We start from the raw sequence: 15,091 nt of genomic DNA, 5'->3' as shown, positions 1-15,091 counted from the left end.
TCTGAAGAAAGTCCATGGTATTTTGATAGGGATTGCATTAAACGTGTAAATTGCCCTGGGTAACATTGACATTTTCACAATATTAATTCTGCCAATCCATGAGCATGGAATATTTTTCCATCTCTTTGTGTCTTCCTCAATTTCTTTCAGAAGTGTTCTATAGTTTTGAGGGTATAGATCCTTTACATCTTTGGTTAGGTTTATTCCTAGGTATCTTATGCTTTTGGGTGCAATTGTAAATGGGATTGACTCCTTAATTTCTCTTTCTTCAGTCTCATTGTTAGTGTATAGAAATGCCACTGATTTCTGGGCATTGATTTTGTATCCTGCCATGCTACCGAATTGCTGTATGAGTTCTAGCAATCTTGGGGTGGAGACATTTGGGTTTTCTATGTAGAGTATCATGTCATCAGCGAAGAGGAAGAGTTTGACTTCTTCTTTGCCAATTTGAATGCCTTTAATGTTGTTAAAGGCAATTGTTGTCTGATTGCTGAGGCTAGGACTTCCAGTACTATGTTGAATAGCAGTGGTGAGAGTGGACATCCCTGTCTTGTTCCTGATCTTAGGGGAAAGGCTCCCAGTGCTTCCCCATTGAGAATGATATTTGCTGTGGGCTTTTCGTAGATGGCTTTTAAGATGTTGAGGAATGTTCCCTCTATCCCTACACTCTGAAGAGTTTTGATCAGAAGTGGATGCTGTATTTTGTCAAATGCTTTCTCTGCATCTAATGAGAGGATCATATGGTTCTTGGTTTTTCTCTTGCTGAAATGATGAATCACATTGATTGTTTTATGGGTGTTGAACCAGCCTTGTGTCCCGGGGAAAAATCCTACTTGGTCATGGTGAATAATTTTCGTAATGTACTGTTGGATCCTATTGGCCAGTATCTTGTTGAGAATTTTTGCATCCATGTTCATCAGGGATATTGGTCTGTAATTCTTTTTGGTGGGGTCTTTTTCTGGTTTTGGAATTAAGGTGATGCTGGCCTCACAGAACGAATTTGGAAGTACTCCATCTCTTTCTATCTTTCCAAACAGCTTTAGGAGAATAGGCATGGTTTCTTCTTTAAACGTTTGATAAAATTCCCCTGGGAAGCCATCTGGCCCTGGACTCTTGTGTCTTGGGAGGTTTTTGATGACTGCTTCAATTTCCTCCCTGGTTATTGGCCTGTTAAGGTTTTCTATTTCTTCCTGTTCCAGTTTTGGTAGTTTGTGGCTTTCCAGGAATGCGTCCATTTCTTCTAGATTGCCTAATTTATTGGCATATAGCTGTTCATAATATGTTTTTAAAATTGTTTGTATTTCCTTGGTGTTGGTAGTGATCTCTCCTTTCTCATTCATGATTTTATTAATTTGAGTCTTCTCTCTCTTCTTTTTAATAAGGCTGGTTAATGGTTTATCTGTCTTATTAATTCTTTCAAAGAACCAACTCCTGGTTCTGTTGATCTGTTCCACAGTTCTTCTGGTCTCGATTTCGGTGAGTTCTGCTCGAATCTTTATTAACTCTCTTTTTCTCCTGGGTGTAGGATCTATTAGCTATTTTTTCTCTAGCTTCTTTATGTGTAAGGTTAGCTTTTGTATTTGAGTTCTTTCCAGTTTTTGAATGAATGCTTGTATTGCGATGTATTTCCCCTTCAGGACTGCTTTTGCTGCATCCCAAAGATTTTGAGGGTTGTATCTTCATTCTCATTAGTTTCCATGAATCTTTTTAATTCTTCCTTAATTTCCTGGTTGACCCTTTCATCTTTTAGCAGGATGGTCCTTAACCTCCACGTGTTTGAGGTCCTTCCAAACTTCTTGTTGTGATTTAGTTCTAATTTCAAGGCATTATGGTCTGAGAATAAGCAGGGGACGATCCCAATCTTTTGGTATCGGTTCAGACCCGATTTGTGACCCAGTATGTGGTCTATTCTGGAGAAAGTTCCATGTGCACTTGAGAAGAATGTGTATTCAGTTGAGTTTGGATGTAAAGTTCTGTAGATATCTGTGAAATCCATCTGGTCCAGTGCATCTTTTAAAGCTCTCATTTCTTTGGAGATGTTGTGCTTAGAAGACCTATCAAGTATAGAAAGAGCTAGATTGAAGTCACCAAGTATAAGTGTATTATTATCTAAGTATTTCTTCACTTTGGTTAATAATTGATTGATATATTTGGCAGCTCCCACATTCGGGGCATATATATCGAGGATTGTTAAGTCCTCTTGTTGGATAGATCCTTTAAGTATGATATAGTGTCCCTCTTCATCTCTCACTACAGTCTTCGGGATAAATTTTAGTTTATCTGATATAAGGATGGCTACCCCTGCTTTCTTTGAGGACCATTTGGATGGTAAATGGTTCTCCAACCTTTTATTTTCAGGCTGTAGGTGTCCTTCTGTCTAAAATGAGTCTCTTGTAGACAGCAAATAGATGGGTCCTGCTTTTTTATCCAGTGTGAAATCCTGCACCTTTTGATGGGGTCATTAAGCCCGTTCACATTCAGAGTTACTATTGACAGATATGAGTTTATAGTCATCATGATATCTATTCAGTCCTTGTTTTTGTGGATTGTTCCACTGGACTTCTTCTTAAAGGGGAATTTTAAGAGTCCACCTTAAAATTTCTTGCAGAGCTGATTTGGAGGTCACATATTCTTTCAGTTGCTGCCTGTCTTGGAAGCTCTTTATCTCTCCTTCCATTTTGAATGAGAGCCTTGCTGGATAAAGTATTCTTGGTTGCATGTTCTTCTCATTTAGGACCCTGAATATATCCTGCCAGCCCTTTCTGGCCTGCCAGGTCTCTGTGGAGAGGTTGCTGTTACCCTAATACTCCTCCCCATAAAAGTCAGGGATTTCTTGTCACTTGCTGCTTTAAGAGTCTTTTCTTTATCTTTGGAATTTGCAAGCTTCACTATTAAATTTTGAGGTGTTGAACGGTTTTTATTGATTTTAGGGGGGGATCTCTCTATTTCCTGGATCTGAATGCCTGTTTCCCTTCCCAGATTAGGAAAGTTTTCAGCTAGAATTTGTTCAAATACATATTCTGGCCCTCTGTCCCTTTCGGCGCCCTCGGGAACACCAATTAAACGTAAGTTTTTCTTCCGCAGGCTGTCGTTTATTTCCCTTAATCTATCTTCATGGTCTTTTAATTGTTTGTCTCTTTTTTCCTCAGTTTCCCTCTTTGCCATCAACTTGTCTTCTATGTCACTCACTTGTTCTTCCACCTCCTTAACCCTTGTCATTAGGACTTCTAGTTTGGATTGCATCTCGTTCAATTGATTTTTAATTTCTGCCTGATTAGCTCTAAATTCTGCAGTCATGAAGTCTCTTGAGTCCTTTATGCTTTTTTCTAGAGCCACCAGTATCTGTATAATAGTGCTCTGAATTGGCTTTCTGACATTGAATTGTAATCCAAATTTTGTAACTCTGTGGGAGAGAGGACTGTTTCTGATTATTTCTTTTGAGGTGAGGTTTTCCTTCTAGTCATATTGCTTGGTGCAGAGTGGCCAAAAGCAAACTGTATTGGGAAAAGGAGAAAAAGAGAGGAGAGAAAGAAGGAAAGAAAAGAGAAAGAGGGAAAAAAAAAGAAGAAAAAAACAAAAAAAAAAGAAGAAAAAGAGAAAGAAAAAGAAAGAAAGGAAAAGGGAGGTGGGGGAAGGAAACAAATCAAAAAGCAAAAAAACAAAAACAAAAGCAAAAACAAAACAAAACAACAACAACAACAACAACAAACAAACAAACAAACACGGGGGAGTATCTTCTGATTCTGTATACTTTAAGTCCCTTGACTTCCCCTGGAACTTGTCCGTCTAGCTGGTCTTCTGGGGGAGGGGCCTGTTTTGCTGATTTTCAGGTGTTAGCACTTGGGGGAGCTGCTCTGCCCCCTGCCTGGTGCAGGGCTCAATGGGGGTTGTTTACCCCGTGAGGCCGCAGGAGGAACAACCCCAGTGGCGGGGCCATCTCTGGTGCCCTGGATCAGCTCCCGCAGTAACTCGGGAGCTCTCCGTCTGCAGGGCCTGGAGGCTCCGGGGTGGGGCCGCTGATCTGCTCAGCCCCGGGCAGGAGCGCCCTTGCTGTCTGGGCCCTCCCGGCCTCTGCCTGTCCCGGGGGAGGCCGGATCCTGGGCTGTGTCCCGGCGCCCTGTGCTCGGGGGCCTGCGCTGTTGGATTCGCGCTCCCGCCCCGCAGCCCCCTCCGCGGAGCCGCGGCCGGAGCCCCTCCGAGCTGCTCCGGGTCCCGCCGTGCGCGCTGCAGCCCTTAGGGAGCTCGGCGCACTCTCCCGGGGCGCAGGTGTCTGTTAGTGTCCCAGGGAGCCCGAGGGCATCCCCGCCCTCCTGGATCCTGCTCTAACTCCCTGGGAGCCCCTTTCCGCCCGGGAAGGTTGGTGCAGCTCCTGCTCCTCCGGGACGGGGCTCTCCTGTCCTGGGGACACTCGCCCCGGCCTCAGCCGGGCTCCTCGCGGGGCCCCTCCCCCTTGGAGGCCTTTTGTTTCTTTATTTCTTTTCCCCCGTCTTCCTACCTTGATAGAAGCGCGAACTCTTCTCACTGTAGCGTTCCAGCTGTTCTCTCTTTAAATCTCAGGCCGAATTCATAGATTTTCAGGATGATTTGAAGGTTTTCTCGGTAATTTGGTGGGGACAGGTGACTTGGGGACCCTACTCTTCAGCCATCTCGCCCCTCCTCCCTCCAGATTGTTTATTTCATTGTGTTTTTAGATGTAGAAGTTCTTCATGTATTGTGTATATTAATACCTTATCAAGTATATTATTTGTAAATACTTTCTCCACTTCTGTGGATTGCCTTTGCACTCTGTCGGCAGTGTTGCTTTATGCACGAAAGTTAATATTAATAAAATACAATTTATTCCTTTTTGGCCTGTGCTTTTGGTGTCATCCTCAAGAAATCATTGCTAAATCCAATGTCACGGTTTTTCTTTTATGTATTACTATAAAGTTTTTTTTAGTTTTAGCTTTATTTTAAGTCTTTTATCCAATTGAGTTAATTTTTGTATGCTTCAAGGGTTCAATTTCATTCCTTTGTGTGTGGATATCCAGTTTCATAGCACCATGTTTTGAACCACCTGTCCATATTCCATAAGTATTCTTGGAACCGTTGTTGAAAATCATTGAATACATATGCAAAGCTTTATTTCTAGGCTCCATTTTATTCCATTAGTATGTCTGTTTTTTATACCAATATCACACTGTTTTGATTAGCATCACTTTGTAGTAAGTTTTAAAACTAGGAAGCTTAACAACTTTGTTCTTTTTTTTTTTCTTTCCAATATTTTCTTCATTTTGGGTTCCTTGAAATTCTACATGAATTTTAGGTTTAATTTTTCTATTTCTCAAAAAACATGTTTTTTGAATTTTTATAAGGATTATATTGAATCTACAGATCAGATTGGGTAGTACTGACATCTTAATAACATGAACTATATCAGTTTATGAGTCTTTATATTTACTTGTGTCTTTTAGATTATCTTTCAGAAACATTTTGTAGTTGTTCACTTAGAAGATTTTTGCTTCTCTACTTAAGTTTATGCTTAAGTATTTATTCTTTTGATGCTATTATTTTTTTAAAAAATTTATTTATTTATTTATGATAGTCACACACAGAGAGAGAGAGAGAGAGAGAGGCAGAGACATAGGCAGAGGGTGAAGCAGGCTCCATGCACCGGGAGCCTGACCGGGATTCGATCCCGGGTCTCCAGGATCGCGCCCTGGGCCAAAGGTAGGCGCTAAACCACTGCGCCACCCAGGGATCCCCTTTTGATACTATTATAAAGGAATTTTCTCAGTCTTCTCTGGGCTATTCATTGGTAGGATTGAAATTCAATATATTTTCATGAAAAAAAGTAATCTTTCAACAAATTGGGTATAGAAAGAATGTACCTCAACATATAAAGGCCATATATGAGAGATCCACAGTTAACATCACACTCAACAGAAAAAGTTTGAAAGCTTTCCCACCAAAATCAGGAATAAGATGAGAGTTCCCAATCTCTCCCCTCCTTTTCACAAAAGCACTGGAATTAAAATCCCTGTGAAATTGTTATCAATTTCTATACGTATGTCATGCCACTAGTGAAGTGAGATCATTTTACTTACTTAATTTTTCTTAAAATGATTAGCTAAAACAGTGTTTCCAATGGCAGCCACTATCTATGCCTTGTATCTCAGCTTAAGCATCACCTCTGAAGAAACGCCTTCTCCATAGCAGAATTCTCCCTCTTTACCTGCTTGTTGTCATATTAGCACTGACAAAGATTATAATTAGAACACTAAATTGTCCCTTTATTTACTGTCTGACTCTGTTATGAGAATATAAGGTCCATGCAGGAAGGACCTTTTACATAGTTTTCCCCCTATTTCATTAATTGCTGTGTCCTCACTCACAGAATGGTTCCTGGAAGTAAATAGGAGCTTCAAATAAAAAAAAGGTATTTGGGTACTTATTATATCTAAATCTGTGAATAAATATCTAGAACATCTAAACACACTGCAAGGCAGCAGAAATTGAATACAAATAAAAGGAAAGAAAACTCTCCATGACAAGTGGGGAAATATATGATAAATCAATCTTTCCTAACACAACATGACTGGACTGAAATTTTATTCTTGACTGGCAGTAGTCTTACAATGGTTCTAAAGCTATTTTTTTTGTTTATTTCACATCTTTATGACCCTACTTACATGAGTTGACCTAAGACTATCTTCACATAGATATTTTAAAAGATTTTTGTGGAAATTCCCAGCGATTTTAATTAAGCAAGAATCAGTCTTGGACACTTCCCAATTCTAGCACTTAATGACGAATGTAGTTAGAAGAGATAAAATGTCCAGTGATCTTTGCTCAAATTGGGAAGATGCTAGGCTCCTAGCAACTGATACACACTTTTTAGGAGGTTTCAGTTAGGCTTAACGCATTATCTAATAAAAGCACAAGAATGTCTCTTAAAATACAAAGTCAGCTTATCTGACCTTAGCAACAGGACAGAATGAGGATGACTAAACAGTTAAATGGTATTTTTCTATTTAGAAATTAGTAGGAAAGTTACTTGAAATAAATCTCCCTTAGAAATGACTGATTGCTGTCTTCTTTTGTAAGGATAGGGGTTTCTTGTCTTTTTGATAAATTATCTTAATGTGATAAATTTTTGCTTTTTTGTGTGGACTCTGGGATTTCTAGGAACTAATCTACAGTGCAATTAAAGCAACCTTCTGAATAACCAGAATCGTCCATGGAGAGAATGGATAGATAGTTGAATCAAATAAAATATGTCCTCAAGTAATAATGCAGCTTTTTACCCTCTCTTGTCAAACTGGATGACAGAACTGCAGGTTCCTGTGAATGAGTAAAAGGTGTCCCTTCAGATTGTGGAGTTGCCTTCCTAAGGTAATACAGTAAATAGTGGGAACCGGGATTTGTAATTTTGTGAATTTCTTTATTAGGAAAATGTTAGACCACTTTGAGATAAAGCCAAGTTGGATTCCAATTCAAGTTTTATCACTTGAAAATGAGTGGCCTTGGAAAATTAATTACATGATCTGAGCCACACTTTGTTGAACTATGAAATGGGGATTACAGTTTCTTTTACTGTTAGATGAAATGTGATTCATTAAATTGTGAGTGTGTGATTGGAATCCACTGTAGTTGTGAGCAGTGGAGTGATAGATCAGAATCAGATTTAAAAAGGATCATTTGGTTGCATCAGGGCAATGAATTGATGGAGGCCAAAATGAAAAGGGAGGGACATTGCAGGAGGCTACTGCAGTGGGCCAGAAGAAGTGATGGGGGGAGGGAAATGATCCAGTTAGTGATAGATTTTAAAGTGGGTTAATAAGATTTGTCAAAGGTGTCAATATATGATACAGGAGGAAGAGTGGCATGAAGGATATTCATCTGAGCAATGATGTGGAAGGTGGTACCATTTAATGAGATGACAAACATGTTTATTGCTGAAAATTAAAAATTTTCATAGTACTCAATATGATATCCAATCGGAGATGTCCAGAGTTGGAAATGTTGTATAAATGAAATTTAAAAATTAAGGGAGAGACATAACACTGGAGTACTTCCCCATTTATTGGTCAGGAAAAGGGGCATATCCAACCAAAGATCTTAAAAAAGAGGTTCAGGGAAGAGACAATCCAGGGCAGCAACTTTCCATTCCTAGTTTGACCCTTGAATATGCCAATTACCATAAATGGGTCTCAAGTATTTAACTTTTATGACTATAAACTGTGTACATTTTCTTTTTTTTTCTTTTTTTAATACATTTATTTTTTATTGGTGTTCAATTTACCAACATACAGAATAACACCCAGTGCTCATCCCGTCAAGTGCCCCCCTCAGTGCCCGTCACCCATTCACTCCCACCCCCTGCCCTCCTCCCCTTCCACCACCCCTAGTTCGTTTCCCAGAGTTAGGAGTCTTTATGTTCTGTCTCCCTTTCTGATATTTCCCACACATTTCTTCTCCCTTCCCTTATATTCCCTTCATGGAATTCCCTTGCCCTCTTTCCTTGTCCTTCTACTGTTTCTTTGAAAGTCAGCTAAAGCATTGCTTCCTCTGGGAAGCTTTCTTTGATTGATGTTTAGTTGACAAGTCCCTTGTGACATTTGCATTGTGCAGTCATTTTTATAGTGGCACTTACTGCATTGATGATTATTACGTATTCTATCACTGAGTGTTAGAACATAGCTCATTCAACTTGGAAATCACAACATCTGTGACACATGTGACATTAACAGTTACTCCTTCCACAATCTTTTAATGGAATGAGTCAATGAAAGAGTAATCTTATAATGCATTTAAATATTTTCTCCCTTGTTTTGTAGATCACTGGTTTCTAATATGAGAAGTCAGCTCCTATGCAGACTAGATGGAACCAAGGAGCAATGTAACTTACTTTGTCCTCTTGGGCCTCACACAGAATCCAAAGGAACAGAAGGTCCTTTTTGTTATATTCTTACTCTTGTATATTTTGACTGTGGTGGGCAACTTGCTCATTGTGGTGACTGTAACTGTCAGTAAGACCCTGAAGTCACCTATGTACTTTTTTCTTGCTAGTTTATCATTTATGGACGTCATTTATTCCTCATCTATTTCTCCCAGATTGATTTCAGACTTGTTGTTTGGGGAAAATACCATATCCTTTCAATCTTGTATGACTCAGCTATTAACAGAGCACTTTTTTGGTGGATCAGAGGTCTTTCTTCTGCTGGTGATGGCCTATGACCGCTATGTGGCCATCTGTAAGCCCTTGCATTATTTGGTTATCATGAGGCAATGGGTGTGTGTTGTGCTGCTTGTGGTATCCTGGGTTGGAGGTTTTCTGCATTCAGTAATTCAACTTAGCACTATTTATGGGCTCCCATTCTGTGGGCCCAATGTCATTGACCATTTTTTGTGTGACATGTACCCTTTATTGAAACTGGTCTGTACTGACACATATGTCATTGGGCTGTTAGTTGTAGCCAACGGAGGAGTGATCTGCACTATTGTGTTTGTGCTCTTGCTCATCTCTTATGGTGTCATCTTGCACTCTCTAAAGAACCTTAGTCCAGAGGGGAAGCGGAAAGCCCTCCAGACCTGTGGCTCCCACATCACTGTGGTGGTCTTCTTCTTTGTTCCATGTATTTTCATGTATGCAAGACCTGCTAAGACCTTCCCCATTGACAAATCCCTGAGTGTGTTTTATACAGTCATAACCCCCATGCTGAACCCACTGATCTACACTCTGAGAAATTCTGAGATGACAAATGCCATGAAGCAGCTCTGGGGAAGAAACATCATATCTCTTAGTAAATAAGTATATTATTTACCATGAAAAGAATTATTTGACTTTAGGGTCCTTATCTTTGGAAGGCAGAACTCTCTTGACTTCCTTTTTTGAAAGGATTTAAGTGGATTATAATTAAAGTATGAACAGGATGATTGTGTATAATAACAAAATGCTTTGTGACTAGAACGTAAGCTCCATAACAGCTTATCAATCTCTTCACTTAGAAATATGTAATGCCTTTATAGCAAGGAACCCATAATAGGTAATAAATTAGTGAGGAAATTTTAAAATGATTACACTAATTTTTAATCACTTAACGATTTTTTAAAAACATTTTTTTCTGAGACAGTATTATTTTTAGTCAGATTGTATCTGTTAAGTTTCTTATTTTTATTATGTTATTTGAAATACTTAATGCTATATAGACTTTTCTTTATTAATTTTTGGTTGCTTAATATAAAAATATTGAGACTAATACTTTAGTATTAGACTAGTATTAGTCTACAAATTGAAGTGTAATAGATAATAAATAGTAATAATGAAAACCTTACAAAATAGATAAAGTTTAGATGCTGTTTAATTCTCAGCATAGTTTCTAATTCTTGTCCCCTGAAGCAGTCCTTGATCTCTGTCTTTAAACTCATCAGGTAATAATCTTTACAAATGCTAATGTATTCAATATCTGCATATGGGTCTTTGTGTATGTAAATGTTTGCTTGCCTATAGAACTTCTTTTTAGAAATAAACTTAATTTTTTGATAGTTTTGTTTATTTATTTTTACTATTTTAATTGAAGGATAATTGACATACAATATTACACCAGTTTGGATGTATATCATTGTGATTCATCAATTATGTATGTATAGTAGCAGGTGGGATTAAAGAGGGAGAGAGGTGTTGAGCAATCCCTAGGAGAGCCCTCGTTTTTCTAGGTCCCCAGTCTTGGGGTGCCTCTGTTCCCCACAGCAGGATGTCCTGGCTTTCTTGCACCCATGGGAGTGTGGAGGTGGAGGCGATGGGCTGGCAGAGCTGAACACCACTGGGTTAATCCTCAGACCTGACTGAACATCCACTACCCTCCTGGAGGGTCAGGAATTGGGCTGGGGGATTGGGCCAGATGCTGAGGTGTGGGGGATTCCCCTATGCCTGCCTACCATATGAATTCTGCAGGGAAGAGCATACTGAGGACTTAGATTGGATTGGGGCAAGTGTTCCAAGGCAGTTTGGAGACCTCTCAGTGGAAGGGCTAGCCATGTTCCGAGGTGTAGAGCCAGCTCGGGGGATGCCTTCCCTGGGCAGAGTGCTGACCCATCTGTGAAGCCAGATAAGGAAAAACTGGAGCAAAACCCCAAGGAGCCCCAGGACAGCAAAGCACTGCAGAAAGAGCTGGAACAATTTGCCAAGCCCCTGAAGCAGAAGCGGATCACTCTAGGATATACTCAGGCTGATATGGGGCTCACCTTGCAGATTCTCTTTGGGAAGGTTCTCCAAACAGCCATCTCTGTCCCTTTGAGGCTCAGCGGCCTGGTTTCTAGAACACGTGTAAGCTGTGGTCCCTGCTGCAGAAGTGGGTGGTGGAAGCTGACAACAATGAAGATCTGCAGGAGAGGCACAAAGCAGGGATCCTTGTGCAGGCTGCAAAGAGGAAGTGAACAAGGATGGAGAACCGAGTGAGGTAACCTGGAGAACATGTTCCTGCAGGGCTGGAAAGCCACTGTGCTTCCGATCAGGCCCGCAGCTTGGGCGTGTAAAGGATGTGGTCCAAACTTATTTCTGCAATTAATAGTGACTAATGGCAAGGAGAGGACTTTGAGGCTGCTGGGTCTCTTTTCTCAGGAGCACCAGTATCCTTCCCTCTGGCACCAGGACCCCTTTGTGGTACCCCAGGCTATGGGGACCCCCACTTTACTACTCTGGGCTACTTGGTCCCTCTCTCTGAGGGCGAAGCCTTTCCTTCCCTCTGTGTCTGTCACCGCTCTGGTCTCTCCCTTGTGTTGAAACTGAGGTGCCAGCTCTTCCCAGGGATGGGGGCAGAGGAAGGGGAAGAGCTAGGGAATGAGAACCTAGGGTTAGTACCAGGGCTTTGGGATTAAAGTTCTCCATTCACTGTAGAAAGGGTTTGGCACCACAATGGGTGTGGGAACAGAGTTTGGGGGGAACTGGTTGGAGGGAACGTAAAGTTCAAGGATGCTCTTGTTTTTAATCCTCACATCACTTATCACTTTGTTTTTAAATAAAGAAGCCTGGGACACAGTTAAAAAAAAAAAAGTACTTTAGGAAATACTAATCATGAAAAGTGTAGCTTCAATCTGTTACCATCAAAGTTACTATAATATTATTGAGTATATTCCCTAAGCTGTACTTTTCATTCTTGTGAGTTATTTATTTTATTCCCAGAACGTTGTATCTTTCAGCCCTTCACCTATTTCGCCTATCCCTCTACTCCCTCCCTTGTGGCAGCTGCCAATTTGTTCTCTATATTTATGAGTCTGGTTTTTTTTTTAATTTATTTTTTATTGGTGTTCAATTTACCAACATACAGAATAACCCCCAGTGCCTGTCACCCATTTACTCCCACCCCCCGCCCTCCTCCCCTTCTGGGTCTGGTTTTGTTCTTTGCTTGTTTTGGATTGTTGATTATATTCCACATGGAAGTGAAATCTTTTGTGACATCTTGAAGATATCCCACACCAGACCATGTAGATCTCTTAGTTTTTCTTGTACTCCATATTACTCGCTTATAAATATGTACCACAATAAATGTATCCATTCCTGTTCATATTATTACTTTTTTCTATGACAAAGAATTTTACAATCGTATTTTTATGAATACGTGCAAGCACGTGTTCCTAGGAGAGGAATTGTTGTTACATGTATTTGAGTCAATAAGTCATGTATTTGAGTTAAATGTCGAATTTCATAGTTATTGCCAAACCGTCATCTTTGAGATTGTACTAACAGCTATCCTGCTGTCACATTCTATGAGAATACTTCTCTTCACATCCTCAACGACAACTACCTTATGAATATTAATGGCATAAGGCAATCTGAATAAATTGCAGTCTTCCACATAGTATTGAATTTGAGTATCTTTTCATATGCTTAGTATGATTTGTATTTCTTTTTCTGTGAATTGTGTATTAAAATCTTTTATCTGTTTCATGTAATTGTTGATCTTTTCCATACTGATATTAGTGAGTTGGTTACACACTAAAGAAATCGTCTCTGTTACTGTTGTGTAATTGTTTTTTTGGCTTGTGATGTGTTTTTAGTACTTGTATACTGTATAGAATGCTTTTGGCATGTAAACAACGTTTTTATGAATTTAATACTAATTTTGGTGTTTATGACTTGCTCAACAACACTTTTCCCACTTTATTCATACCGAAATATTCTTCACTGTTTTTTTAGCATTTGATTTTAAAGCTCTTTTGAGGTCATGTATCTATTAAACTTTTGCTCCATCAGGAATTTATTTTGATATAGGCATTAAAAACATGGATTTTTAGTTGGTTTTCTAAATTTTAAGGTTTGTAAAAATAGTTACTTAATTCTCTTCTTGCCATTGACTTGAAATCCTATTATCTTCTAAAGGTCCATACTTACTTGGATCCCATTTAAGTTTAAGTTCTCTTTCATTGATTTCTATTCATGTCCCAGTTGATACACAATAAAATTGCTTTCATATATAAGATATTCTGACATGTGATGAGGCTAGCAGCCTCTCATTTCTGATCTTCTTCAGATTTATGCCTAGTCTTGCATATTTATGTTTCAAATTCAAACTTGAAATAAAATAATGAGTTTACATTGAGATAAGATACATAAATTTAGCATTAAAATAAGTTGTCAGCTAAAATGAGTTTAAGATAATTTAGTTACAAACAAAAGTCAGTTATTACTTTAAAGAAGATTCATTTTCAGATTAAGAAGATTAATTTAAGATTCAATTAATTTAAGTTTACTGCTTTTGAGTACTGGGACCTGTTATCCATAAGTGGATCTTTGATTCAACAAGTCATCTTTCATAAGCTTGGGTACTGCTTAACTCCTGCCTGTGTGGCTCAGCCCTTCCAGATATCTGTTGCTCTTCATCCATGACCCCTGAAACGCTATTTGGCATTTTGTAGTAAGAAAAACCATCTTTTTCAAGAAGTGCATAACTGAAGTCTTTGCTGAGCACCCATGTGGACATCTGAAAATCCCTGTAGTATCAAATGATCATGAGTGACAGGGATACAGCTTTGTCTTTCAGGTGGCATGTGCTAGAGGCTTTGTCCTTGCGACCACTCAGGTCCTCGTCACTGTGGCTGCCTGTGTGTGGCTCTAATGTCATAGACCATTTGTGTGGGATGTAAATCCTTGGTTGAAAGCCATCAGCATTGACACTCATACCCTTGGTCTCTTTGTTGCTGTCAAATGTGCGTTCATCTGCCTGTGAACATTTTCCTCTTGATGGTCTCCTAACTGGTTCATATGCTCCCTGAGGACCTGTAGGTCATAAGGCAGACACAAAGTCATGTCTACCTTTGTCTCTCATGTCATTGTGGTGGTCTTAGCATTGTGTCCTGAATATTTATATATTTGTACCCAAGCATCATCTTCTCCACTGAGCAAGCTTTGGCTGTATCTTATACCATGGTAACTCTCTTGTTGAACTTAAAACTTGCACATTCAGAAATTTGGAAGTGAAAAATGCCAAGAGGAAGTACTGAGGTAAAAATGTTAACTTTGAGAGATATCCACAACTTTATAAAGTTGTCTGCTAAATGGAAAAGAGAAAAGAATTTCTGTACAGGGGCACATGAACACTATTTGTCCAATGTATGCTTATTTTGACATCTAGGTACTGTGAGGAACGGTCCAGGGAGGAAATTATATTATTGTAAAAATATCCCACTTAGATTTATGCATTTATTGTCCAATGGATAGTCAAAGTTCAATGTACTGTGAGAATTAGAGTTCTTATAAAATGCAGAGTGTCAGGACACAGCTCTGGTGATTAATTTACCAGTTTTGTTGTTGGATGATATATGTACTTTCTAAACTGGTGTCTCTAAAGCCAATGATAAATAGCCATTGCAGTTTATATTGAAATCATGTACTTATTAATGAAGTCAACTTAATTTTTAAATGTAGTTTTTAACTTGCAGTAAGATACAAATAAAAATTTCTACATGCGTAGTTCAGTGGTGCTGTCATTTCACATTGTCATGATGGTTAATTAAGTTAATTGATGTTTGTTATGCAAACACCAATACCATCTATGTCCAGTGCCTTTTCATCTTCCAAACTGAAATATCACACTCATCAAACACTAATTCC

The 15,091-nt window shown here is 39.2% G+C and overlaps 1 protein-coding gene and 1 pseudogene across 1 annotated transcript; both read left to right on the top strand.

Moving 5' to 3' along the window:
• The first annotated feature begins 8,863 nt into the window (after nt 1–8,863).
• Nucleotides 8,864–9,793, top strand: LOC112663597 (olfactory receptor 4A47-like). Its single transcript, XM_025452669.1, has one exon. It carries the CDS (start codon nt 8,864–8,866, stop codon nt 9,791–9,793), a length of 930 nt encoding a protein of 309 aa, XP_025308454.1.
• Nucleotides 9,794–10,758: 965 nt separating this feature from the next.
• Nucleotides 10,759–11,859, top strand: LOC112663102 (POU domain, class 5, transcription factor 1-like; annotated as a pseudogene).
• The last annotated feature ends 3,232 nt before the right edge of the window (nt 11,860–15,091 follow it).

This window comes from Canis lupus, chromosome 18 (genome assembly GCF_003254725.2).
Source record: "Canis lupus dingo isolate Sandy chromosome 18, ASM325472v2, whole genome shotgun sequence".
NCBI classification, from domain to species: Eukaryota; Metazoa; Chordata; class Mammalia; order Carnivora; family Canidae; genus Canis; species Canis lupus.
Note: the sequence above shows the minus strand (reverse complement) of the source record. Positions and strands in the feature narration are given on the sequence as shown.